Here is a 26,793-nt window from a genome sequence, read left to right as displayed (position 1 = left end):
CCTATTTTCTACTGAGACATAAAAAACTAAACGTCTGCTGTCTGCGTCAATTGACAAGAAATGTATCAATGACTATCCCGCACAAATCTTTGGGCCTCTTTTTCGCTCACGAAGTGCCCAAATTCGCGACAAAATATGGGACGAAGCCGTTCCGTACATGCTATTTTAAAAAATTAATTACGAAGCTGTTTATCGATGAATATGATTGAAAGTTGGCACACTGTTAGAAAATAGGTCATTTTAGATTATGTTAAGCGACAAAACTCGTACGATTACCAGAAGACTGTTACAAATAGATTTTTACTCTTTGGAGTACAATATTTCTAAAACTACAAAGACGAGAGATTTTGTCGCTAATAAGGTTATATATGCACATTTCTTCTATTTATATTTCAAATTTCATTGGATTATGATAAGTACTTTTTCCATAGTACTTTTTCCATATTCTCACAAAACATCAACTCAATTTGCATTTCAATGAGTGAAAATATGGAGACGGCCATTTTGCTCCACCATCGCACGACACGAAAATGACGTGAGCGAGGCAAGGCTGCCAGGTGGCCAGACTTTAACCTGACCAAATTCGACTTCAAAAGTGGCTAAATAGAAAATCATATGGCTTTCACTATTAAGACTGGCCCACTTAAAATGAACTAGGATAAATGTCAATGAGACAAACATAGATGAATAAAATTTAATAAAAGAAGCAAAATTATATATTTGGCCACACACGTGGCCATCTGGCAACTTGTTCGCGGTGACTGACGACACAAATCCTCGCACGCTTTTTAAAATTTAAGGCATTGTTTCATTGTTATGTCATAGGGATAGTAGATTAACTCTCTCTCTCTCTCTCTCTCTCTCTCTCTCTCTCTCTCTCTCTCTCTCTCTCTCTCTCTCTCTCTCTCTCTCAAATAAATACGAGAAATAACATAAGCCATGGTCTCACGGGACTGATTGATAATAATTTAGCAGGCATTTTTCGTTTGATTTGTATGTGTTGTAGATACAAAATTACACTTCGGAAAAGTTCCAAATGATCAATATTATGTATATTTTAAAACAAAATTATAGTTGACCCTAGCCATACAGCTCTAAAACTATACAAGTTAGAACTTTTCTGATGTCTTCATCATATTTTCTGATAATTTTGCCATAAAATTGCCAAGTTTTAATATCTTATTCCACGTATTAAGCGAGATACAGCCACAAACCAGAATAAAACGCAGAAAAGGCGTCCCATATTTTCCATATTTTTTTCTCTTTGTGACACATTTGAAACTGCATAACTTTGTTATATATTAATGGATTTCCAAAATTCAAAAAGATTTTTATTCAGTGGAGATAGGGCTTTGATTTAAGAGGAGTATTTCCTACAAAAATAGAAAAGAAAAATTTTCATAGTCATTGCTAAGAAATGGGAGGATAGAAGAATGATCCAAGTGCCGGCTTGTTCTCTTTGATTTCGTATCATGGTCTCCCCTAAGCCCAACACCTCGGTTGTTTGTGGAACTGATTTAAAGTTGACATGGAAGCCAACTCACAAAGATTATCATCTGATGACAGTAGTTTTGGTGTTGCCATTTGGTTATCGGGTCAAATTTTGTTTAATTTATTAGTTTTGGTTGTGAAACATTTGATGTTAACACATGAATTAATTGTTTCACATTGTATTTCTTTCTCAGCCTTCCGGTGCAGTCAGTGGGCCATCAGTTCTGTTGAAGACTCCACCAAGGGGAAAAGATGTTGCCTATGAAGAAAAACTGGTGAGGAAATTAAACCTGTACACAAGATATTGGGGGATCCTGATAGCTTTGTTAGTAGAGCACTTGCTTTGCACCCAAAGGGGCTCAGATATATCCCGAGAAAAGTGTCTGACCCCCTCTGCCCACCCAGCAATGGTTGGGGAGCTGAATCTGGATCTCATGAAAAGTACTTTGCGATAGACTAGCATCCTATCCCAACAGTAGCAAGCAATTGTTATTGTCTGTTTTACGCAATAGAAACTGGGATAAACTCTGCCTCCTCATGGCTCTGAATGACTACAAGATTATTGTGTGTTATGCCACACAATGGAAAGTTATTAAAAATTTAGAAAATGTGAACTACCTATATTTTTTATATTAATAACCATTCAAGTTGCAGTCTTACATGCTTATCTTACATCAGCCATATTGTCCTCTCATATTTAAACCATTTTAAAAAATAATATATTTAGGAACGATCTGAACTTGACATTTTTATTTTTTTTTCAAGCTAAATAAAGAGTTTATTTTCCTTTAAAAATTGTTTTCATTTTCTTTTCTTTTCTTATTTTTTTAACACATTTATTTCAACCAATTTTTGTCCAAGATCATGTAAGGAAATTCTCAAAGTGATATTGTCCTTAAAATCGAACGTATCCAGTTTTTCAATTGCCACCTATTAATACTGTAATACAATGTATGATTAATCAAGCACTGCCGTCTTCATCCAGGAAACTGACAGAAGCAATAGGTTTGACTTCCTTCTCAAGCAGACAGAGTTGTTTGCCCATTTCATGCAGACGGGAGCCCAGGCAGGTGGAGGAGGTCCCACCAGTCCGTTGAAAATGAAAGGGAGGCCCAAACTGCACAAGACCATGGATGAAAAATCTAAACTGGTTGCAGCTGGAGAGTAAGTTTCTATTTTTTATTTACATTATATTGACATCATATTGGATTATCAAATGTGTCTGTAATAATTTAACATTGATGCTTTTGTTTCTTCAGTCAATTTATCTCAAAGGATTTACATTGTGTTATTTTGGGGAGAAACTAATACTGCTAATTAACTACACCTTCAGCTTAAAGCCTTTGCTTTTGATGTAATCCGACTTTAGACTAGAGCTCTTACCATTCCTCTTAATCATGTGGTGAAGATTCTCCAAATGTCTCTGTCTTGTGCCTTTGATATCTGCCAATGATCTTAATCTGGTTTTGTCATTGAGTTGTTTCGAATTGCTATCAAGTGTTAAAGGTAATGTTGTTGTTGGCCATCCCCTAGTCCAGAGAAATAATGGATTTTTGATTTATTGACCGGAATTTCAGCTTTACTATGTAGAATATGTCAAAATTTTCCACCTTATCTCAAGAATTTTATTTGAGAAGGGTTTTTCGTTGCACTTTTTATATAAACTTTTGTTTGATATCTTGTAGGATAGTGTATGTTTCGTACACATTTTAATTTTAATGGAATTACAATCTAATTTTATCCTTATTTCATATACATTCCTCACTGAAGTGTTGGTCACCTACAAGTGAGTGTAATTGATATCTTCATATTATAATGTGTTTCTAATGTTATGACTTCAATTTCAATTTAAATTGCAATGTCTGATTTGACGTCTGGTTTGATACTAGATTGAGGCAGAGATTACAAATTGGTTTGGAAATGACTTATTTATTATTGGCTATGGCATGGATTTGAATTTTTTTGAAGTTTAAATTATTTTTTCTTATGTTTTAGCCTTATAATGAATAAATGGACTTTGGATTGGAAACAGAAGGTTTTGTCGTGTAGTCCATATCTTTAGAATTTCACTAATAATCCACTTATTCTTCTTATCTTTTAAGTCATCGTCATCGACGAACAGAGGAAGAGGAGGATGAGGAACTGTTGTCTGAGGCAAAGAAATCTGGAAATGTTCTTGTGAGATTTGAGGCCAGCCCTTCATGTGAGCATGTTTGAAATTAAAAAAAAAATATTGTACAGACCTGGGTTTGTAGCAGTTTAATTATTATAAATATTTCTTTTTAAAGGGGGTGAAATTATGATTTGTTTTCCGCATTTGGATTTTTAAATGCTTCTGTTAAACTCAGAAATGGAACTTTCTAAACTGAATGACACTTCAATCTATTTGAAAACTTTTTAAAGTGAGATTTCTCAATATTGACATGGTTGTGGATTTTAAGTTAGAAATTATTTTGTAAAATATTTGTTTTGATTTGTTTCCTGTGGCAGAGGACTGCTTGTCTTTGTAAAGAAATATATAATTGAAAAACCATTATGATTATATCATAGTCAATAATTCATGTTAATTTTAATCATATCTGTTTCATGCAACATTCACATCGCAATGCTTAAGCCCATAGAAGGGCTAAATAAATTATCTTTTCTATAAATCCTTCCTCGTTTTTTTCTGTCAATTTTCCTTTTTTATTTGACTGTTAAGAGTGGAGACATCTTTTTATCAGAGAAGATAGAAAAGCCGGAGATGAATTAAACTAGTTTGAACACCTTTTTAAAAAAAGTATCTGCTGGCTTTTTTGAAAGTTTATTTTAGTATTTGTTGAATAGTAAGTGTATGAAACATTGAATCGATGTAAAAATTCTAATTATCTGGAAAGACAAAATTCAATCTTTGGGATGATTTAGCTTAAGGTTTCAACTAGTTTTGTTTGCTCATGGTTCATCAGAATTTTGAAATGATCTTTCATTTTCACAATAAAACATCGTCATTTCAGACATCAAGTCAGGAGAGATGAGAGACTACCAAATTCGTGGTCTCAATTGGATGATTTCCCTGTATGAAAATGGTATTAATGGAATTCTCGCTGATGAAATGGTTCGTATGTTTGACTTTTGCATTCTTAGGATCTATTTGATAAAATTTTGTTTTTCCTTGAGTTATTAATTCCAAACCAGAAATTATTTTATAACAATTCAATTTCCATATTTCACTGCGAGCCAACATTTTTCTTAAGTTTTGACAATGAAAGAATGTTGAAAGTAATGAGCAAAAATGAATCTCTAAGTTAGAGATAATATCTTCAAAAAAGAATAGAATACCAAACAAAGAATGTTTCGGGCTCAAAACCTTCTTCAGCCAATAACAAAAACGATAAAAACACTAATACATCACTTAAAATCCGACAGACGGCTGAGAAATATTTGTCACAGTTGTGAGGATACTTAAGTGTAAATGTTTTGTTATCAACATTTCAGAGAGGTAATTTTTTTTTTCAGTCCATACTTTCTTGTAACAATTTTATTGTTTTTTTTTTTCACTTATGTTGAATTGTTTCTTTTTTTTGTCTCTTCCCTTCTCAGGGTCTGGGTAAAACTCTTCAGACTATATCATTGTTGGGCTACATGAAGCATTACCGCAACATTCCATCCCCCCATCTGGTCATCTGTCCCAAATCTACACTGGCTAACTGGAAAGCTGAGTGTGAACGGTGGTGTCCAACCCTCAGGGCTGTCTGTCTCATCGGTGACCAGGAGGCCAGAGTGAGTGGTTAAATGAATCACATTGGTTTGGGCTTTGAAATGCATGCAATAGACCTATTGAAAATGCTTTTCATAAAATTTAGTTGATCACTAATATGGAAACAAGTGACATTATGATGGTGTTACATTTACATTTTATAAGATTAATTAAGCCAGGACATCAAGATGGCTCAAATTAGAATTAGGATGAAGGATGAAATATTTTACACTTATTTAAAGAGGTCAATGTTAATGTCCTTCAACTTAACTTGTGATGCTATTTCACTTTTTCCAACTGAAATTTTTAATTTCCACCAAAGAACTAATCTTTCTCCTTCTTTAAAAAAATGTCTTGCCTTGCCTCTCTCAATTAATTGTTTTTCATTGGTTCTGTGGTATTGTTTAAAGTAATTATTCCTATTTTAACCTTACATGACCATACTGCAACATATCTCTTCTTTATTGAGATTGATATAATTTTATACATTCAACCCATTCCTTATCAGATAGTGGTCTCTGATTGTCAAAATCTGTACATTTATTTCTGTTAAGATGAGTGTTGATTACAGGGAACTCTATTAATTTCCCATCTTTCCTGTGCAGGCTGCTTTAATCAGGGATGTCCTGGTACCAGGAGAATGGGACGTCTGCATTACATCCTATGAGATGGTCATCCGTGAAAAGTCTGTCATGAAGAAATTCAACTGGAGATATATTGTCATTGATGAAGCCCATAGAATCAAAAATGAAAAATCTAAGGTAAAGGCTTGTTTTGTTATTTTCAAATGTGTTTACTTCACTTTTTATTCATTTAACTGTTAAATTTACATATCCTTTGTAAGTTATCAAATGTATATTTTTCTTTTGATTAAAAGGTTAAATTCTGTTTTCCATTCACATACACATGCATGCTTTTGTCTCATCATTTAATATCATTGCTGTTGTCTAGCTTTATAATTTCTAATTTTGTCTTAACATTGATATTTAAGTAGTACATCCCTGTCTAACAGTGATAACCTTGCTAAGTTGTTAAATCTGACAGAAAGTACTTTGAAGTAATTTTGATTGTAGCAAACCTGACCTTGGCTGAGAGGGCACAGTCAAATGCAGAAAATCATCTCTCTATATTGAATATACTTTCTAAACATTTGAGTGAATATCTCTAAGTGAGAGTCTATTTTTGTGTTCAGGTAGACTCAAACAAAGTACACTAACGTAAGCTGTTGGAATCTAGTTCAGTTCTTTATTTCAACCAGCAACTTTGTCTCACATTGTCTTGGGTGCATTTAATTGTTAGTTTAGAATTTATTGATCTTTTACTGGCGTTGATATGACCTAAATGTGTAAAACCATTAAAAACAAATGAAAGGCAAATTTTGCAATATTCCTTTATGTTTCATCTGTCTTCCTCCAGCTCTCCGAAATTGTGAGAGAGTTCAAGTCGACAAACAGATTGTTGCTGACTGGCACACCCCTTCAGAACAATCTCCATGAACTTTGGGCTTTGCTCAACTTTTTGCTCCCTGATGTCTTCAACAATTCTGAGGTAAATATGCTAGTTTTATCTTAGATTTCTATTTCTGTTCCATTGAAGGTGAAATTGTATGTTTTTTAGTTGTCAAGTTTAGCTGAATTTGGCTTTTTACAACAAATTTGAATGTTATTGAGGGAAGAATTGGATTCAGTAGTCTGATGTCACGCCGCCCGGCAACGACGGCCATCTTGGTTCTAAACAAAGAAGATCATTACATTTTATTCTTCATGCTGGATAGAACTTTTCTTATGCCTTGTGATCAGAATGTGTAAAAGTCAAAACAAGATCAAATTTATGGGTCTTTCCCTCTGGATATGCTTTTATGCTCGCCAGAGAAATATTTCATGCGGGCTTCCGCCATTGTTTCGATAGTTTAGAGCCAGTGTTACTAAGTTACCATGCGTCATTAGGAAGGAAGTGACGTTACGACTGTTGAAGAGTATAGTGAATGTATTTTTACCCCCCCCCCCCCCCCCCCCCCCCAAACAAATGCGAGCAATTTACACTGCATCAACTTTGAAGTATTTAAAATTCATATAGGTAGGTGGGAATCATGCATTTTGGGATGATATGCATTTTTTTTTTTTTACTGGAAAACTGAAAGAAATATGGATTGAAGGATGGAGTAAAGCATATTATTCAAACTTTTTGAATCTGCATTTCCTGCCTTCTTCCCAAACCCCCAGCCCAATTAGAAGAGTTTGGATAGCTGATTCTAACTTTGATCTGGTGGTAGTAATTTTCCCCATTTCTTACCCAAAGGGTAGCAAACCATTGTTGATATTTAAGTGCGACAGAAACCAGTATAAATTCCAGTCCTTGGTCTTATGCTTCGTGTTTTGTTTGATGAGCAATGATATTCTGTGAGTCTATACAATTCTGTTTCTCCGTGGGGTTCCTGACCTCCCATAGTGGGCAGGGAGGTACTTACTGTGTCTTCTATCCCTCTATATCTGTTCTCCAGCTTGCTTTCTGTCTTTGTCTTGGAATGAGATTACTTGGTTTTGTCCTGGCCCTAGCCGGATACCCTGACTGAGAGGGAAACAGTCAAATGTATAGTTAGCTTTGGGAGATTATATTTTTTTCCTTGTAAATCATCTCTCTGTTATGCACGATTTTGTTTTGTTTATGTATTATATATGATTTGTAAGCATTTGAGTGAATTCCTCTAAGTGAGGACCTGTGCCTGTGTCTGGATGAGACTTTTAGGTGATCTCAAACTAAGTACTGTGATAGTGTGCTCTTGGAATCTACCATTTGTTTCCTATTTGGACCAATTCCTCCTCTTAACTTTTCTTGGGTGGATTAATTGTAATTCTAGTACTTTTTACTGTCCCATTTTCTTCCTTTTTATTGGCACTTATATGACATTAATGTGTTGCAAGAGCCATAAAACCCTTAAAAACAAAAAAAAAACCCAAACAATTCTGTTTCTCTCCTTCAAATTGTAATATTTGCATCTGTGATAAGTCTTGTCATAATTTTTTAAAATCGCTATTATTACTCCCAACAGGATTTTGATGCTTGGTTCAATTCAAGCGCATGTTTTGGTGACAATGAATTGGTTGAGAGACTGCACGCAGTAAGTGTTACCTTGGTTTAGTTTTAGTTAATTTGATGGTATTTTAAAGTTGAGACATGAATGGATGGTTTATATTTATTTATTTATTATTATTTTTTTAAAAATGGTTATAAATTAATTTCGATTTTGAGCATCAAAATTATCTTCACATGTTGCTTCATAATTTTATTATGTGAAAAGTCTAATTTTTGAAAGAAGTTTTCTGTCTTTTTTCCTTCATGAATGGATCTCTTATTTGTCACACTTGATATGATGTACAGTCTAGGAGAGATATATCGACATCATTGGGACTGTGGTAAAATGTTGATAAAAACATCAGTTTATCAGTCCTTACAAAAAGCTGGACTAGAGGCAATTAGCAAACAAATCTCAACAAGAGAAGAGAAAAGGATTGGTCACAGTTTCAGAAAATAAACAACAGACATTGCGAGACAAGCTGTGGACTGGAACCCTCGGGGAAAATGGAAAATTGGGAGGTCAAAGAAAACATTGAGAAGGTCTTGTGAGGAAGAGGTGAAGTTGGCTGGAATGTCCTGGGGAGAGATGAAGAAGAAGACAAAGAACAGAATAGGGTGGAGATGTACTGTTGAAGCCCTATGTTCCACAAAGAATGTAAAGGATTAAATGATGAAATACAAAAAATTGAAGGGAAAGAAATGGAAAATGCAAGATTACAAAAAGGGAAGTCAATCTGGATAATTTGGTGGGGTCTTTTCGGTTTTGAAAGATGTTTCACTGAATTTGACTTTTAAAAGTCGTTACAGTCCGTTTCTGAAGGCCAGGAATCATTTATTGGACCCTCTCCTCAGCATTGGCAATGGTGTAAAATACGGAAATGCTCTCTGCAAAGCAGTGTTGGGTTTTGGTAGCTGCTATAGTGACAATGCTTAAAATTGGTTCAAATGGTGCAGTCCCTCATCTGACTCAGCATCAGGGTTCCATGCCACATCAACAATGGAGTCGATTGGTGGGACTTCACCACTGACCTCAAGATTGTAATCAATAATGATGTCGTAGTCCTTAAGCATTGTGTCAGGTAGCAGGATGCTATTGACCTACACAAAAAAAAGTTTCCAAGCTTTTGATACAGACCTGCCAACCGGTACGATTAATCCTATTTTAGTACGATTTTTGGACTCAAATACCTTTAGTACGATTTTTGTTGTAATATTTTGATTTTTTTTTTTTTCTCAAGCATGAATGATGTTGAAAATGACAACATGTCATACATCAATTGTTGACCGTGTTTCTGAATGATACTTCACAGTTAGTACTATTGTTATCATTTCAGTTAGTTATATGTTGCCGGTTTTCACCAATATTTATCTCATAACTTTTTGAGGATTTGCATAGAATTATACATTTAAGCTTATTTTATACTTTAAATGGCCTCAGGCCACATTTAAGCTTTTACCTCTTGTTAAATAGAAAATTTTAAGTGAAAATTAAATTTAACTAACATCTTTGGCAATGAAGCTTTCAATTAAAAACTATTGCTGATAAGCTTAAACATAAATGGATTATTTCCCTTTATAACTACTAATATTTCCCTTTATAACTACTAAAATTACTCTATTTTGTTAAAAAAAAATTTATTGATCTTTCTTTAAAATTTATTATTTTGTATGAGTGATTTTTTTTTTTTTCACTACCAACTGGGCAGCTTTAGGAACAAAATGGTTCAAAATGAATCCTCTAGAAGTATTTAACTTGTCTGTGATATGTGTGAATTTCCCATCATTTGACCAACAGTAACAGTATTAGTATGTGGTAGTAGTAGTAGTAATAGTGGTAGGAGCAGAAGTAGTAGTGGTAGTAGTAATAGTACTAGTCTAGTAGTGGTTGTAGGAATAGTTGTAGTAGGAGGAGTAGTAGTAAATGCTATAGAAAAGGGAGAGAGAGATCGATAGAGAGACATAGATCATTTGATAACATAATGGAAATTATCTTGTCACTGCCGCAAATTGTCATCTCTATTAGATTGAAGACCACTCTCACAAATATTTTATCTCAAAACCTTCAACTGATTTACTGGGCTGGCAGATGTATATCACCATCACAACTTCATTTGGGACATCAGCATCATCATCTCATACCATCACCACCATGGCATCACCACGGTTACAACCACCATCACAGCATTGTCACTGCCACAAACAACACCACCACATTACTTCTTCCATCACCACCACCACTAGAGCACCATTGCTACAACCACCACCTCCTCTTCTTTAGGCACTAGCATCAATACTACCAACATATTTGGGGTCTTTTGGTCATTTCTTTGATGTCCTTAGATATTGCAATTTCTGAGCCTTATACTGATTTTAAATGGTCAATAAGTTTTAGTTTCTCAATAAACCGATAATTTTGTAATTACTAGTGATTGCTGCAAATGTTTGAATGATGAAGATCAGATTTTATTTTTGATTTGGGTTTGATGATAGCTTTTATATAAATTTTTGTATTTTGCGCACTTTTATTTTCCACACTTTGCTAAAAAATACACTTTTTAGGATCATAGAATACACTTTTCATTCTGGGAAGGTTGGCAGGTCTGTTGATATTGTGGCTCGCACTGCACAGTAGCCGAAGTTAAAATTGTATTTTATTTAGACCGATTATTGATAGATAACAATATCGATATAAACATTTTCTGGTAAAATTTATTTTGATGTACAAGATTTTCATATTTACTAATGTTAAGTAGTAAGAAAATTTGGGCTCTGATGTCATGTTGTTGTCTTTAATATCTTCTTCTTTCCTTAGGTCTTGAGGCCTTTCTTGTTGAGAAGAATCAAATCAGATGTGGAGAAGAGATTGTTGCCAAAGAAGGAGACAAAGATTTTTATTGGTCTCAGCAAGATGCAAAGAGAATTGTGAGTAAAAGAGTTCTATTTCTTCTAGTACAAGCGAGCTTGCTGCTTTAAAGTTGTGAATGTACAGTGGTTCAGCTTGATTATTTATAAAATTCTTTGTTGATTTATCAATGGAGATTTTAAGCATTGATAATGCCGAACGATATTTAGATTAATTAGTAACTGAAATTAAACAATAACAGCTATGATTTAGTTGAAACATTTATAACTGGTGTCTCTAGAACTTTGTGGTTTAAAAAATTGGGTTTATACATGTTTTTTTATTTCTTTTCTTTTTTTTTTTTTTTTTTTGTTATGGAAATTCCTATGTCAGCTTTCTGTCCCGGAAATTCATAAATTTTCTACTCTTTTGTTTGTGTACTTAAAACCCAGAAGTCATGGTTCAGACTCTCACAATTCAATTTTCAATGTCTAAATCACCCTAAAATAATACCAGATCGAGGTGTGAGCAACAAAATTCTTTTCTTTATCACATTTTTCTCCTCTTTTATATAGATACACGAAGATTTTGATGAAGGACATTGACGTAGTGAATGGAGCTGGTCGCTCAGACAAAATGAGACTGCTCAACATCCTTATGCAGCTGAGGAAATGCAGTAACCATCCTTATCTGTTTGATGGGATGGAGCCAGGTAGTTGCTACTTCATTTACATAGCTGCCAACTGTCCCGATTTGGCAAACGGGAGAAATATTTTTAAAACAAAACATAGGATTGTAATAAGTATGGAGATGACGCTTGCAGGTCTCAGGATTATGCTTTTTTGAATAGCAAATTAAAACAAGGAACAGTAAAAATCTGAGACAGAAACACTCAAATACTCCAGAGTGGATATTTTTTTCTTTGTAAATTAATTATCTCTGTTGTGTGCTATTGTAATGATTAGTTTTGACTATGTTGTACTTTAAAAAACAAACGTAGTACTTTAGAAAATTTTAATGAATAAATTTGGATCAAAAACTTTGTCAGTAAATTACTTTTTATTTCTCTTTTCTTGTTCAGGTCCCCCTTACACCACCGACTATCACCTGGTCGAAAACTGTGGCAAAATGGTCATTTTAGATAAACTTCTTCCCAAACTTAAGGAAAATGGTATGAATTTCATTTATGTCATCTCATAAGATGGGATGTAGTTGTCATCTCATAAGATGGGATGTAGTTAACATTTTGAATCCCTTTCAAGGGGCATCTGTAACAATTTTGATTGGAACATTTTTCCTTTTTAAAATTATTGTAAAACTTTTTTCTTTATTGAAATTGGAATTTATTGGTATTGTATTAGAAATAATTTATACATAGGAGCCAACCATGTTGATGAAATTATATTGGGGGGAATCAATGATCGAGATATTATTTGCTGCGTCTAATAAGCTGGTAGTTTTAGTGTGCACTGTTGGCTACTCGATCTATTTAATTTTGGTAGTGAGTGTGTTTAGAGTTTTGATTGCTTTTCTGTGTGATATTGTTAAAGGCAGGAATGGCTAATTCTGTACCCTTAGAATTGTAAAAATTCATTTTCTGCAGAAGGAGGTGGGGTGAGGGCATTGCTTTACTTCTGCTCCTCCACCCTCTTAGAGCTTCAGCAGCCCTTGAACCCAGTCCTTCAGGGGTGAGAATCCAAACATTTTCAGGGGCAGAGATTTTTTGCACCGGCACCCATGCCCAAATCACCCTTTACCCCATCTCCATTATGAGGACTATTTTCAAGTAGGGGCGTCGTATGGACACAGCAGAATTCTTGACCCCTCCACCTTAATTTCCACACAAAACAAACGCAACATATACCATTCCCATCCCCATCCCCTTTTACTCGCATAATATTGAGTGATTTTTAGCAAAAAGAAAGAGGGTGGAATGCAAATTTAATGTGTACATCACACTGCATTTCACCTTATTGTTGTGATGGATATCTCTCAATGCCACCCGTAAATCCTGTGGGTGCATGTAGTGTGTTAATATTTTGCTAAACGATAATGAAACACATTGTTTAAAAAACATACTGTAAATCTATTATTTTAACATGCAAGGCAGTGTCCTTGACTTATAGATTTTGAATAAGCTAACTTTTGAACCAGTTGTTTTTCCAATGAGCAAAAAATAATTTGTAAGATCTAGAGCAATATAAGTCATCATGTAAAATTACAACAAAAATTTATCAGACAGTTTCAAAGATACAAGCCAAGAGTGTGATCATGAATTTTGAAATGGACTACAGTACCGTTATGAACATATTGTGCTCTTGATATTAATCGTTATATTTTTTAAGACTTTACTATCGCCCAAGGTGGTGTTCCTTAAATTTGAGGTTTTAACCGTAAAACGATGCTGATATTTGAAATTTAGGGTTAGCAACTGCGATCAAAGCAATGTACATGTCTGGATGTTTTGTTGTGTTGCTCTCTGAAAAGTTGGCTGACATGTAACAGGACATTTATTCATATTATCTTTTCTGTTTTGTTTTCTATACCTTTCTTAATTAAAAAAAGTTATCATAACGGTGTGTTGAACCGGACTTTTTTCTTCATGAATTGTCTCCTCCCACCAGACTCCCGTGTCCTGATATTTAGTCAGATGACGCGTATGCTGGACATCTTGGAGGATTACTGTTTCTGGAGGGGTCACAGTTATTGTCGATTGGATGGACAGACACCGCATGAGGAACGACAGGTCAGTTCGTTCTTAGCTGGTTTTAAAAAAAAAATGATTGTGCTCTTTTCTATACAGTTGAATTTCCCTCTCTTTTCTGTTTATCAATGATAGTCATTTTCTGCAGATATAAGGAGGTTTTTGGGGATTTTGCAAAATATATTCCGCTGATAAAGATCAGGCCTAAATTCAGATCCCAGGAAAAATCATGTCTTTGTCATAATTTGACATGAATGTTCAATTGCTTGGATTTTGTATGACTTCAGCCTAGACAGTCTGGCATCAAGTGAGAGTCTTGGCAAGATGATGGTCGACAGTGTAGAGGGGAAAGGAATGGGGGCTTTTGGGTCAGGGTGATGTTTTAGTTTGAGGTTTTGTCTCTTTTTATATTGTTGGTTTACAAATACGTGTGGTTAAAGGATGTCACTGAGACCCAGAAGGTCCTGGGTCCGAGCCATGCTTCAGACACTATTTTTTTCCCCTTGGGCAAGATGATTAACCTGCAATTTGCTTACATTGTACCATAAAGGCGATTCATCAGATGTTTGATGGAAGATCTACTTATATTTTAGGCTACAGCATGTAATGATGCCAGACAGAAGGGTGTTTTTATTTTTGTTTTGTCTGGCACTATTTCATACGCCTCTTTTCAGATTTTTATATGAGATTTTCATAAACTTGGGTAATTATATCACTTTTTAGAATCAAAAGTTTTGTTCCCTCAAGTAGAACTTGATTTTTTTTTTTTTTTTCTTTCATCCAAATTATTTGTTCTTGGTCTAATTTTCCTTGTTTGATTTATTTCCCTCAGAAATCCATTCTAGACTTCAACCACCCAGACAGTAACAAGTTTGTCTTCATGTTGTCTACTAGGGCTGGTGGTCTTGGCATCAATCTGGCCACTGCCGACATTGTCATTCTGTACGACTCCGATTGGAACCCTCAGGTGGATCTTCAGGCCATGGTAAGGTTGAAACCACACTTGATTTAAAAGTCAAGAAAGCCAAATTGTGAAGAGCTAGGTTTTACTCTGTGTTGCTTAGTTACTCCTTAATCTACATGTTGGCATTTACGATTTTTTTGATTTGACAAAGATGCCAGCTCTCTGGTTTATGCTGGATTTCTGATTTCACGAAAAATCTGAAAATGCCCAGTTGAAAAAATTGTAGGCACTGATCAAAGAAAAAGAGAGTTTAGAGAGTGGAAGTCAAATTAAGCGTAATGCACATGTCAATTAAAAGTTTCCTTTTTTCCGGTTCAGCAAATTATTGACATATTTAGATTTCAGTCCTTCTAACCGTTGGCACCCATGGGTAAAATTACAAGACCTTTTTCTTCCTTAAAAATAGATTTTTTATTTTATTTTTTTTATGACTACCTGTTGCAGGTCTATTTTTCTTGCCATTTTTGTTGTATTTGTTTGGGGTTTTTTTTTCTGTTTGTTTGTTATGTTTTTTTCATTAAAATTGTCTTGCAGGTTGAACAATATTTTATTTCTTGTTTATCCAGGACAGAGCTCATCGAATCGGTCAGAAGAAACAAGTCAGAGTGTTTAGATTTATCACCGAGAACACGGTTGAGGAGAGAATAGTGGAGAGGGCTGAGATGAAGTTGAGGTTGGATAATGTTGTCATTCAACAAGGTATAAATTATTCACTATCTTTGTGTTGTATATGCATTTCTCATCCTTACTTATATCCACCGTAAAAAAGGGGTCTCAAATTTTTGCTACAAGTGGATTTATGCCAAATCTGTTGGCTGTGGACCCCTTGCATAATGCTTTGAGCATGTTTAATGGATATCACGCTATATAAAATTTCAAGTCCCGCTATTTTTAAAATGGTTATTTGACCAAAGGGATGTCCTCTGCAAAATATGTGACATTTTAAAGATAAAATTCACTAATCCTGCCAGATATGTGCTTCACAGTTGTTTTTTGTCTATGATGTATCTTCTAACTATTGAAACATGTATGATGCCTATCTGGTCTTTTATTATTCTTTTGTTCATGAGGACCTGGCTGTGAGAGCCATTTTGAAAGATAGATATCTGTTCCAAATTGTGAAAAATGAAAGGATTGTAGTCCGTTGAAGAAGAAGACAATGACAAAGGAAGGAAATTAGAGGAAACAGAATTTTTGTAGTACTTTATTCAAGGAAAATGTTTGTCTGAGGCTTGTCATAAGCTTTTATGACAGTGTCTCGTCTCTAATTATTTCTATATTCGGATAAAACGCGCATTTCACGAAAGCCATGAAATATTCCTTCTGATTTGAGACCCATGGTGACCCCAAAGTTCCAACACATTCTTGTTGAGTGAGTGCATCTTACTTACTTACTTACTTATCCGAACCAGCGACCACCTGAGCTCTAGCCCTTCGGTCTTGTGCCATGATGTGGAAGTTAGATGTCTTTTGTAGTTGTTCCAGGTGACTATAAAGTGTGTTACTGATGCTTGGATTTGGTGGGAGGAATGTGCATCTCAGGTCTTCAAGAGGTTGACATTCAAGCAAGTGGTGTGTTACTGTTTCATTGGGGTGTTGACATAGGGGGCAGGAAGGGGATGTGTCTTTTGTAATTTTGCTTAAATGGTTGTTGAGCGGTATGTGTTGTGTTCTTAGTTGAAAGATGATGCTTTGCTGGTGTCTTCTGAGCTTATTTAGGCAATCAGTCTTTACAGGAGTGGTCATATGGGAAAACATACATCTACCCGTGGTGCTCATTGCCCAACTGTTCATCCATTCTTCTCTCTTATTTGTTTTGATTATTTGTTTCGCTGTGTCTAAGGATACTGGAATTGATGGTTGTAAAAGTGTTGATCCGAGTCTGGCTAGTCTGTCTGCATTGTCATTTCCTGGTATATTTGAATGTCCGGTATCCACTGGAGAGATAAGTCTACTCTGTGTGTTGTAAGGAATTCATCTAGTTGAGATCTTAAACTATTGAACGTTGAGGAGAGTTTATCTAAATCGAGAGCTTGGAGAACGATTTGGAGTCTGTGAAGATGACAGTGTTTTGAAGTTTTGAAGGGTTTAGCTGGAAAACAGAAGAGAGGTGTCGCAGTGAGGCTTCTATTGCAACTGCCTCTGCCTCGTAGTTTGAGCAGGAGCTTCCGCAAGAATTGTGGATTTTATCACAGGTTTTATCTGGGTATTCTACTACAAACCCATACCCAGCATTTTTAGTTCCTTTGTGGGCAGATCCATCTGTGTAAACATGTATCCAGATGTCTGGGTATTCTTGTATTGTCTTCATTGCTAATGTTTGTATATCTGATTTGTTTTTATTTCTTGTTGTTTCTTCTATGAGGTTAGTCTTTATTTTTGGAAGTTTTAGTTCGGCGTATGGAGGTTTTTGACTGATTAAAATAGATTTTTCTCTGTTTTCTGGGAGTCTGTGTCTTTCATTCAAGTTGTTAGCAATGTGTAGCAGGGATTTTTGTTTTAATCTTGTTCTTGGTTTCCATTTCTCTGCCAGAATTCTGTTTGGATCGTTTTCCTCTTTTCGTTTGTATCTTTCAACCATTTCAAGCACTGCTGATTCTCTGCGAAGTCCTAGTGGTTCCACATTAGTATGTATTTCACATGCTGCTGTGGGTGTCGATCTCAGGGCACCGGAGATGAAGCGAAGGGCTTGGTTTTGTACTCTGTCCAAGGTTTTGTGTGTGTTTTTACTACCTACATTTTGGAGGGCTAAATTGTAGTCCATGACGGAACGCACATAGCCTAAATAGAGTTGTCGAAGCGAGTTTTTGTCTGCTCCCCAATTAGTACTGGCTAGTCGTTTTAGTAACTGGAGTCTCTTTGTGGCTTTGATTTTTACATTCTGAGTGTGTTTGTTCAGAGATAGTTGTCTGTCTAACTGTATGCCCAAATATGTGGGGTTTTCTTCTTTCGTGAGTCGATGGCCTTGGATGGAGAGTGTTATTTCTTTCTTGGAAACAGGATGACTCTTAGTAAATATAGAGTAGACTGTTTTATTGCAATTAACTTTTAATTTCCATTAATCACAGAAAGTGTAAGTTTTCTAAATCTTCATTTATTCTATTGGAGGCTATTGGTAGGTGCTTCGTAGTATACCACATAACTAAATCGTCAGCATATAGGGCCTTTTCTGTCTGTAATACTTCTGGTAGATCATTTATAAAAATAAGAAAGAGAGTACAGCTGAGGCAGGATCCTTGTGGGAGACCTTCCTCTAATACTTCTCTGTTTGACAGTCCGTTATTAATTTTGTTTGGATTGTTCTGTTACTGAGAAATTGTTTAATCCAGAAGTAGAGATTTCCATCAATTCCGTAGTCCATCATTTTTGATAACAACCCTTTCCTCCATACTTTGTCATAGGCTTGTTGGAGATCAACAAAAACCGCGACTGTATGTTTTCCATCGTGAAAGCCATCAATTATTTTTTGACTTAATCTAAACAATTGATCTTCTGTTCTTTGCCCTATCCTAAAGCCTGCCTGATATTTATTTAGTAGGCCACATGTCTCCAGCCACCAGTATAATCGGTTATTTACCATTCTCTCAGCGACCTTTCCAACACATGAGGTGAGAGATATTGGTCGGTAACTTTTCGTTTCGTCGGGTGGTTTATCTTTCTTTAAGATTGAATTATAATAGCATTTTTCCATCCCCTTGGTACTATTCCTGTCTCCCATGTTAGATTTATAAGTTTGAGAAGCATCTGTTTACCTCTCACGCTAAGATGCAAGAGCATTTCATTGTGTATCTTATCTGGTCCAGGGGATTTCCTTAACTTGAGTTTTTTCATAGCTCTGTGAAGTTCTGACATGGTAAGGCCCTCTTTGAACAGGTATGAGATAGCTTTTGGGGCCTTTTCTTGATGTTTAAGGTCTTTAATCAATTTTTTGTCCTTTTGAGTGAGTGCATCATATTGCTTTAAATTCATGGATCAGAAAATATTGTTAAAGATGTAATCGGGGTTTATTTGACCCAAGAATGTGTAGAAGCTTAATGGATTAGTGTCTTTTAGTGGGCCTTGATCTTTAACAAATTTTGTAAGGTCAAAACCTTTATTTATGTCAATGAAGTTAAAATTGGATCAACAGGAATAAAAACAACAAATTTTCTTTTTTTTTCTCTCAGGTCGTCTGGTGGATCAGAACACCAACAAACTGGGTAAAGACGAGGTGTTGAACATGATCCGTCATGGTGCCAGCCACGTGTTTGCATCCAAAGATACAGAAATCACAGATGAAGATATTGATGCTATCATGGCCAGAGGAGAAAAGAAGGTAGGATAGGGAAAAGTTTTTAATCAATTCGTTTTTCTTTTAAATTCGGATGGCATTGTCAAACTGTCTGACAAGATTCCTGCAATTTGAATTTTCTGGGGGGTTTTTTTTGTGGTTTTTGGTGTGTTTTTTTTTACCATTCTCTAAACACCAATTTGTAGTTTATTTTAATTTTAGTATTAGTATTATTGTTATTATTGAATAGTGACTTGTTATTGAATGGTTTATAGAGTCAACCTTAATTTTTTTCATTTGTCTGTTAACTTTTTTGTGGTTCTATTTATAATAGACTAATGAGATGAAAGAGAAAATGGACACACTTGGAGAGAGCAGTCTACGTAACTTTACTATGGATGCCCCAGACAGTGTGTACCAGTTTGAGGGTGAAGATTACAGGGAGAAACACAAGCTTGGTACTATAGGAGCTTGGATTGAACCCCCTAAAAGAGAGAGGAAGGCCAACTATGCAGTGGACGCCTATTTCAGGGAGGCTCTGAGAGTCAGTGAACCCAAGGCACCCAAGGTTTGTTTCAAGTTATATATATAGCTTCATATTAACTAGCTATCTCAAACCCGGGACTTTGTGAAGTCCCAGGTTTGAGAGTTTTCTGGCCAAAATTTTAAATAGTGTCTTTCTAGATTACAGCAGTTAACTGTTTAATGTCGCTTTAACAAAATACTTTTACTTTGTCCCAATTGGAAGATTGAATGGTTAAGAAATGATAGATTTTTTATTTTGCTTGCTTAATGAAATTTTAATTTTTGAATCCATTATGATTGTGAGAATTAATGAATAAATTTCAACTATATCTAGTAATAATTATATTTTACTTATTTTTGTAAACTTTTAATTTTGAAATTAATGATTCTGAGAACAATTGAATGTTAGTTATCTCTGATAACCAGTCAAATGTGTGAGACAGCATGATGGTATTGTATATCTAAAGGTAGTTAACTGTATTTATGTTTGGAAATATTGTTTCCTATAAAAGAAAAGTTTGTGGCACCATTAATCTGATGATAAGAAATTTATGCATCCATTTTAGAATGAGTTGAATTGGACATTTTTTTTCCTTTATAATTTCCAGGCTCCCCGTCCCCCAAAACAACCCAGCATTCAAGACTTTCAGTTCTTCCCTCCCAGGCTATTTGAGTTGTTGGACAAGGAGATATATTACTTCCGTAAAACTATTGGATACAAGGTAAGATTAAGGATATTATCCCTTGGTGTTTTATTGGCTCAGATGCTGATAGATGGTGTAACGTATTCATAGGTTTTTGAACATGGTTTATTATGTTTTATATCCTTTAACCTAAAACTTGTATTTCATTAAACATACCATTTCATCGTATTTGATGTTTTACAATTACTTTTAGATTATTAGTCCGAAAAATACTGGATAAACCCATATAGATAATTAAAAGGCTTGAATAAAATCTCTTAAAAATTGTCATCTTATAGTTTCAGGAAACAGGTACATTGCTTTTTATATTAAATTTCAAAATTAAACTTTAAACTTTAGATGAGAGCATTTTGTTTTAAGAAAATCAAGGATATTATAAGATAGAAGGGGGAAAAAAAGGTTTTAGATCTGTCAGGATTTGAATTTCAACACAGTGATTGTTGTTATAACTATTTTAGAAAGTGATTCTCTTTTTCTTTTCTTTAGGTGCCCAAAAATCCTGAGTTTGGTGCTGACGCTGACCGCATCAGGAAAGAAGAACAGAGTAAAATAGATGGGTCTGCTCAATTGGATGACGATGAATTGGCAGAAAAGGAATCTCTTCTCAAAGAGGTGAACTTATTAAAAAACTTTTAGATGACAATAATAAAGTGTGAAGACATGGTTTTGAATAAAAACTGCTGTTACTTTGACCTGGTATCAGTATTAATTTAAACCTTCCTCATGCAAAAATTCGTAGTTCCAAGAGAAGAAATGATAAAGTCACTATAGATAGCTTTGCAAAATAATAATTTGCCCTCATCATTATCCAAAAATGCTCCAAAGTCCTCAATATAGGTTCCAATGAACTAAACTTTCCTTTTAAACAAGATTTATTGAGTCAAAGACGTGTATGCAGTTCTGTAGACAGAGCCAAAAATTCGTAAGTCTACTAATTTTTCTCAGGACTAGGCAGGTCTGCTCATGGCTATTCTATGCTCTCCATCAGGACTTGAAACCAAAATTTCAATAATGATTTTTAATGTCATTAGTTTATACTCATTTGATTTCAATGAATTCAGCATAGTAGCCTACTTCATCATACGAGTATAAAATTTGAACACTTCTTACTGTGTAAAATATACACTGTGAAAAGATGAATAATTATTAGGTAAATGTAAATATCTAAGCTTTCAACTCAAGTCCCCTTGAAAAACACGATTCCCAAATCACAATTTTCACCATTTACAATATTTTTTATTTCTGTGAAATGTGGCTTTGAATAGAGACAGTGGCATTATCCAGATATCAGAGATAATAACGAACGGCCGTTATTGATTATTGATACACTTAAAAGTTAATATTTAGTGAATTCATTTGCTTAAAATGATATTTTTTTGTTTGTTTCAGTTTTGTTCAGATTTGATTCAAGCTAAAGACCGCAGATCACGGTTTTGAATATTCTGTAGCATTGTGATATGTTACAAACAGTAACATGTTTAAAAAAATATATTCTTCTTGTCTCTATAATGTCAGGGTTTCACCAACTGGAGTAAGAGGGACTTCCAGCAATTCATCAAGGCCAATGAGAAGTTTGGAAGGGACGACATTGAAAGTATTGCCAGAGAGGTGGAAGGCAAACTGCCAGAAGAGGTAATTGGAAAAACAATTAAAATGTACTTCTCAACTGAATTTATAGATGTTCTTTTCTTAAGAAAATTACAAAGAAAAAAAACAAACAGTTATTGATTTCCATTTTTTAAATTTTTGCAGTAGATTGGTTTGATTTTATTCATCAGAATTCATAGCTTTAAGAAAAATATGAATAATGAGCAGAGTAGCAGAAGTCAGAAGGTGAATGATATGTCGAATGTCAGCCTGATCCACTCCTTTGAAAAAAAATACACTAAAACAATTATTTTTAAAAATATCTCAAATTTGAAGTTACACTGCAGTCAATCTTTAGATCTTCGAACCTTTAAAATATTTAAATGCTATAAAAAGATAAATGTGGTTTTTACATGGAGTTAGTTTTAAAATGCAATTACTCTTTTAACTTTTATTATATTTTTGTTATTGATAAAGGATATGATATTTGGATTGTTTTTTAATTAATTCTTTGATCGTATATACAAACAAATCTTTTTTTTGCCATGTTTCCCTAGGTTAACCTGTACAGCAGTGTATTCTGGGAGCGTTGCAATGAGTTGCAAGATATTGAGAAGATCATGGCCCAGATTGAGAGGGGAGAGGCCAGAATACAAAGGAGGATAAGCATCAAAAAGGCTTTGGATGCCAAGGTAATGGTCAAGTTATGATTTTTTTTTCCTTTCGGTTTGGATTTTTAACCATAATATTTGAGGAAAACCTTTGAAAATAATAGCCTTTTAAAAAAAAAACAAAATAAAAAAAAAACAACAAACTTTGTAATCATTTGTTTAAGTGAGTAAAGTTTCCTCATTCTAAAGCATTTTATGGATTTGCTTTATGTAAAATTGCTCAGCACTAAAACATTTTATTGTAATTACTTCATGTAAAAGTTTATAACTGTATTATAAGTTGAAATGGAAAAAAAAAAAAGAATAAATTAATACAGACTTAATGTCTGTTATCTCTGATCAGAGTCCATCAACTGCCTACTTTAATTGCTACTCCTTTATTTTAACCCTTGAATAATTATTTTAGTTTAGTCTCACCCAGCTTAAGCCCTGGGCAAGAAAGATAACTCTTATTATTGCTCATTTATGCCTGTGTTATCTGATCTTTTTTGGAGATAAACCCCTGTCCCCATGGAAATGAAAGAAACTTTTTCTTAAGTTATACAGATAAGAGAGACATGACTTATTAAATTAGTTGACATGTTTTCATCCCCTCAACTGATTTGATATTTATTATGAAAGAAAATACAAGGGAAAAAAATATGTTGGGTTTTTGTATAGACCAGTATCCCAGATATGCTTAAAGCACTTTACAGCTACAGTTTGTTTGTTTGTTTGTTTGTTTGTTTTACGACAGGCAAGGCATTATCTATTTTGTTTCAGTGTATCAAATTAGATTTTTCAACCACTGTTTTTTGTTCATTGTTTCAATTTAATATATATAGATGGCAAGGTACAGAGCACCTTTCCACCAGTTGAGAATCCAATACGGCACAAACAAAGGCAAGAACTACACAGAGGAGGAAGACAGATTCCTGGTGTGTATGTTACACAAGCTTGGATTTGACAAGGAGAACGTTTACGACGAGCTCAGACAAGCTGTCCGACAGGCACCTCAATTCAGATTTGACTGGTTTATCAAGTCCAGGACAGCTATGGTAAGTTTTTATTTTTTAAACATTTTTTGGTTTTTATATTGCCACGTGTTTATTTAAACTTTTACAGACCTGCTGCTTATACAGATTACATTATCAGAAAATACACATTTGTTGTGGGCCAAATTCTGATAATTTTTTTTTGTCTACAGATTTGGATGTTTAAAGTTAAGTTTTAGGTTAGAATTTAGTTAAAATGCGGTTATTTTACTCAGAAATGGATATATCTTCAAAATCAGTTACAAAACACCAAGACTAAAAATGTATTGTAAAGTGACAAATCATATAAATAAGGATTAAAAAGTGTTGAAGGTAATTGTCTGAAATTTCCTAAATTACTCCTAAATTATTGATTTGTTCCCAGAATTTCCTGTAGATGCCCTTTCAATCCTACATAAACAATAGATTCTCATTTGTGTTCGTTGTAAGAAAGAAATAAAGATTTTCATATTATTCAAATTTTTTTATTTAATTTTTTTTTTTGTCCTGTCTACAGGAACTTCAGAGAAGGTGTAACACTCTGATTACTTTGATAGAGAGGGAGAACATGGAATTGGAGGAGAAGGAGAAGGCGGAGAGAAAGAAGAAGGGACCCAAGTCAGGTGCTGGCAAGGGAAAGAGAAAATCAGAAGCCACGCCCACTAAAGCACCGTCCTCCAAGAAAAAGAAGACGTAAGGGAAAAGGGGGTTTAATTTATACTTATCGTTGTTATGATGTAAATAGATCTTTAAAAAATCATGAAAAAAAATATTGTTGTGAACATTTGATGTAAAATTACAACAAAATAAAGTGTATCATATTAATTACTTTCCCTCAGGAACTGTGGCTATATTTTTTTTCTAAAGATATGGCAACACTGTCATGCTTTGTTGCAACAAGGGAACAAACTATTTTTGGTAGTAATCGTCGATTAACTAAGGCTAGACCAAGACTGTACCCGTCCATTTACTCTACAAACCTATCAGAATGACACAATTCATCACAGAAAGAAATGTCTTTTATTACATTGAAATCTAAATCTTTTGTTTGTGTTTGTTTTTTTCCCCCCACCCAAATTAGAGTAAAAATTCACTCCCTCTTCTCAGTTGCTTTCATTTTCATCATTCTGATTACTGTTCACGTGTTTTAGTATTTAGTTTTTTAAAAAATGCCTTTGGCATCCCTTGATCTGTTTCCAAAAGTGAAATGTAATGGATCATATCTCAATTATCTGTATACGATCAGGGTGTTAGTTAGTTTCACACTTTCCTGTCATGTTATCTCAAAGTTTTCACAATTAGAGATTGAAGGAGCAATTTTACTAGTTATGGTTTCGTCGATTTGCATGGCTATTTCTAAAGTTATTTCCAGATAAATAATAAGAAAGCTATTGGATATTGAGAGATAATTCTCTCATCAAAGAATGAATTGATAATGGAAAATGACTATCAATTTAAAAACAAACAACAAATAATTATAAAAAAAGGCCTGATTAGCTTTCAAATTTATGCTGTTTTTTATTTTAATCTTGAAATTCAGGATGTTTTTTCTTCAATGCATGTTTACTATTTTTTATTTTATTTTCTCCTCCTCTCTCTCTCTTTTTTTTTAAAAATTTCTTTTCTTTGTTTAGTTTTTCAAATGGACATGCATTTTCATGTGATTGTCAGGAATAATGGGTACCTCAAACCCTAAAACTCAAGCTGTCTTTATATTTGTATCACAAATTGCTTATCTCATCATCAGCAGTGTACATATGTATTTTTAAACGTTTTTTTGTTTTATATTTTCATATTTTCTCCATCATGATTTCTTCCATATGTTATGTGATTCTAAGCTGCTAGAAAAGTAATAAACAGAATTGAATATAACAACTTCAAAAAAGAACAAAATACCCAACACGGAACGTTTCAGGCTCAAAATTTCTCTTGTCGTCAATCTGGAATTTAGTAATGTATTTATGTCTTTATTGTTTTTTGTTGTTGGTTGAAGAAGGGTTTTGAGCCCGAATCGTTCCGTGCCGGGTATTTTGTTCTTTTTTTAAGGTGTTATATTCATTTTTGCTTATTACTTTTTCCATATTGTATACTGATATTGTTTGGGTTCTATCATCTCAAATGTGGAGTATTTTTGCCATTCATGATGGTCAAATGCTGAGAATGCGGCAGTTCTAAATTCCATGTGCTTTTCAAGTCAAAGAGAATTCTGCTTGCAATTACCACATCTTATTTTCAGGATATGTACGTTCCAGTTATATTTGCCGTGTATTTGTTTAGGTTGTTAACAGTTAAAGGCATTAAATAAAACTAGAAAAGTCTTCAAAAGCTCATTTATATGTGGAGCACAAATCGTTTTTTCAATTCTGTTTTTGAAAAAATATATTTTTTCAAAGCATTGGAGTGACATTTTGTGGGCATGCATTGCATGAACCTGGTAACCCATATTATATATATATAATGCACCCTAGAAAATTAAACATAACAGGAGTATCCGTTTTGTTTTAATAAAATGGACCAATCTTTAAAAATCCAAACTTGAAAAATGTAATAAAGAAACTGTGGCCCATGAGTTACACACATCAACAACTCATTTTTCAAGACATTGTGGTTTCTAGGGTTTATGCACGGGGGCCACAGAATTGTGAGTATAATTCACAAGTCATAGGATGGCTCAAGCTCTGACATTCTGTCTTTAATTTTAATGTGAACATGAATCTCCTTTTTAAATATTTTTAAAATATTCTGTTTTCTCCTATCTATGTCAAAATGGTTTGATTAAATACTGTGCTCATTAATTTGCATTTAATTTGTGTAAAGCTGTTGTCAAGATTTGAATGGTCCTTGGAGGATGCTGTATTATTTACATATTTCATTGCTATCATTACGATAAATACTTGCATACTTTTGAGTCAAATGAATGTAACCCAACATATAAGGTGTTCACTTCTATTTTTGAATGTGAATTGTGAATAAATCAATGTTGTAAATATGAAATGGTCGCCATCATTGTGACTTTATTTGGATGTGAGTTGTGAGAGCATTTTCTCTTTTATTTTATTATCCGTTTTTCTACATCAATAAAAATGTGAAAGTGAAACAAAATGATAGTTGTGCATGCATCTCCATCGAATTGGTAGTGGTAAGAAGGATTTACAACTGGGTGGGGTTCCTACCTCCCATAGTGGGCAGGGAGGTACTTATTGTGTCTTCT

At 34.2% G+C, this 26,793-nt stretch overlaps 1 protein-coding gene across 1 annotated transcript in view; it reads left to right on the top strand.

The window, feature by feature from the left end:
* Positions 1-26,576, top strand: part of LOC144970744 (SWI/SNF-related matrix-associated actin-dependent regulator of chromatin subfamily A member 5-like) — a 27,939-nt gene extending 1,363 nt beyond the window's left edge. Inside the window, exons 2-23 of the mRNA XM_078910730.1 lie at positions 1,686-1,766; positions 2,477-2,655; positions 3,594-3,694; positions 4,485-4,585; positions 5,071-5,250; positions 5,833-5,988; positions 6,644-6,775; positions 8,277-8,345; positions 11,115-11,224; positions 11,720-11,856; positions 12,226-12,315; positions 13,769-13,890; positions 14,681-14,833; positions 15,379-15,511; positions 18,979-19,127; positions 19,417-19,650; positions 20,216-20,329; positions 20,798-20,923; positions 21,827-21,943; positions 22,456-22,590; positions 23,394-23,606; positions 24,100-26,576. Coding sequence (XP_078766856.1) covers positions 1,686-1,766; positions 2,477-2,655; positions 3,594-3,694; positions 4,485-4,585; positions 5,071-5,250; positions 5,833-5,988; positions 6,644-6,775; positions 8,277-8,345; positions 11,115-11,224; positions 11,720-11,856; positions 12,226-12,315; positions 13,769-13,890; positions 14,681-14,833; positions 15,379-15,511; positions 18,979-19,127; positions 19,417-19,650; positions 20,216-20,329; positions 20,798-20,923; positions 21,827-21,943; positions 22,456-22,590; positions 23,394-23,606; positions 24,100-24,279 — 3,012 coding nt within the window. The 3' untranslated portion in view covers positions 24,280-26,576. The remainder of the gene's footprint in view (positions 1-1,685; positions 1,767-2,476; positions 2,656-3,593; positions 3,695-4,484; positions 4,586-5,070; positions 5,251-5,832; positions 5,989-6,643; positions 6,776-8,276; positions 8,346-11,114; positions 11,225-11,719; positions 11,857-12,225; positions 12,316-13,768; positions 13,891-14,680; positions 14,834-15,378; positions 15,512-18,978; positions 19,128-19,416; positions 19,651-20,215; positions 20,330-20,797; positions 20,924-21,826; positions 21,944-22,455; positions 22,591-23,393; positions 23,607-24,099) is intronic.
* The last annotated feature ends 217 nt before the right edge of the window (positions 26,577-26,793 follow it).

Source organism: Berghia stephanieae, chromosome 4, assembly GCF_034508935.2.
Source record: "Berghia stephanieae isolate SIO BIC M18660-M18661 chromosome 4, UCSD_Bste_1.3, whole genome shotgun sequence".
Classification (NCBI taxonomy): domain Eukaryota; kingdom Metazoa; phylum Mollusca; class Gastropoda; order Nudibranchia; family Aeolidiidae; genus Berghia; species Berghia stephanieae.
The sequence above is the reverse complement of the archived record's forward strand: the minus strand, read 5'-3'. Positions and strand labels throughout refer to the sequence as shown.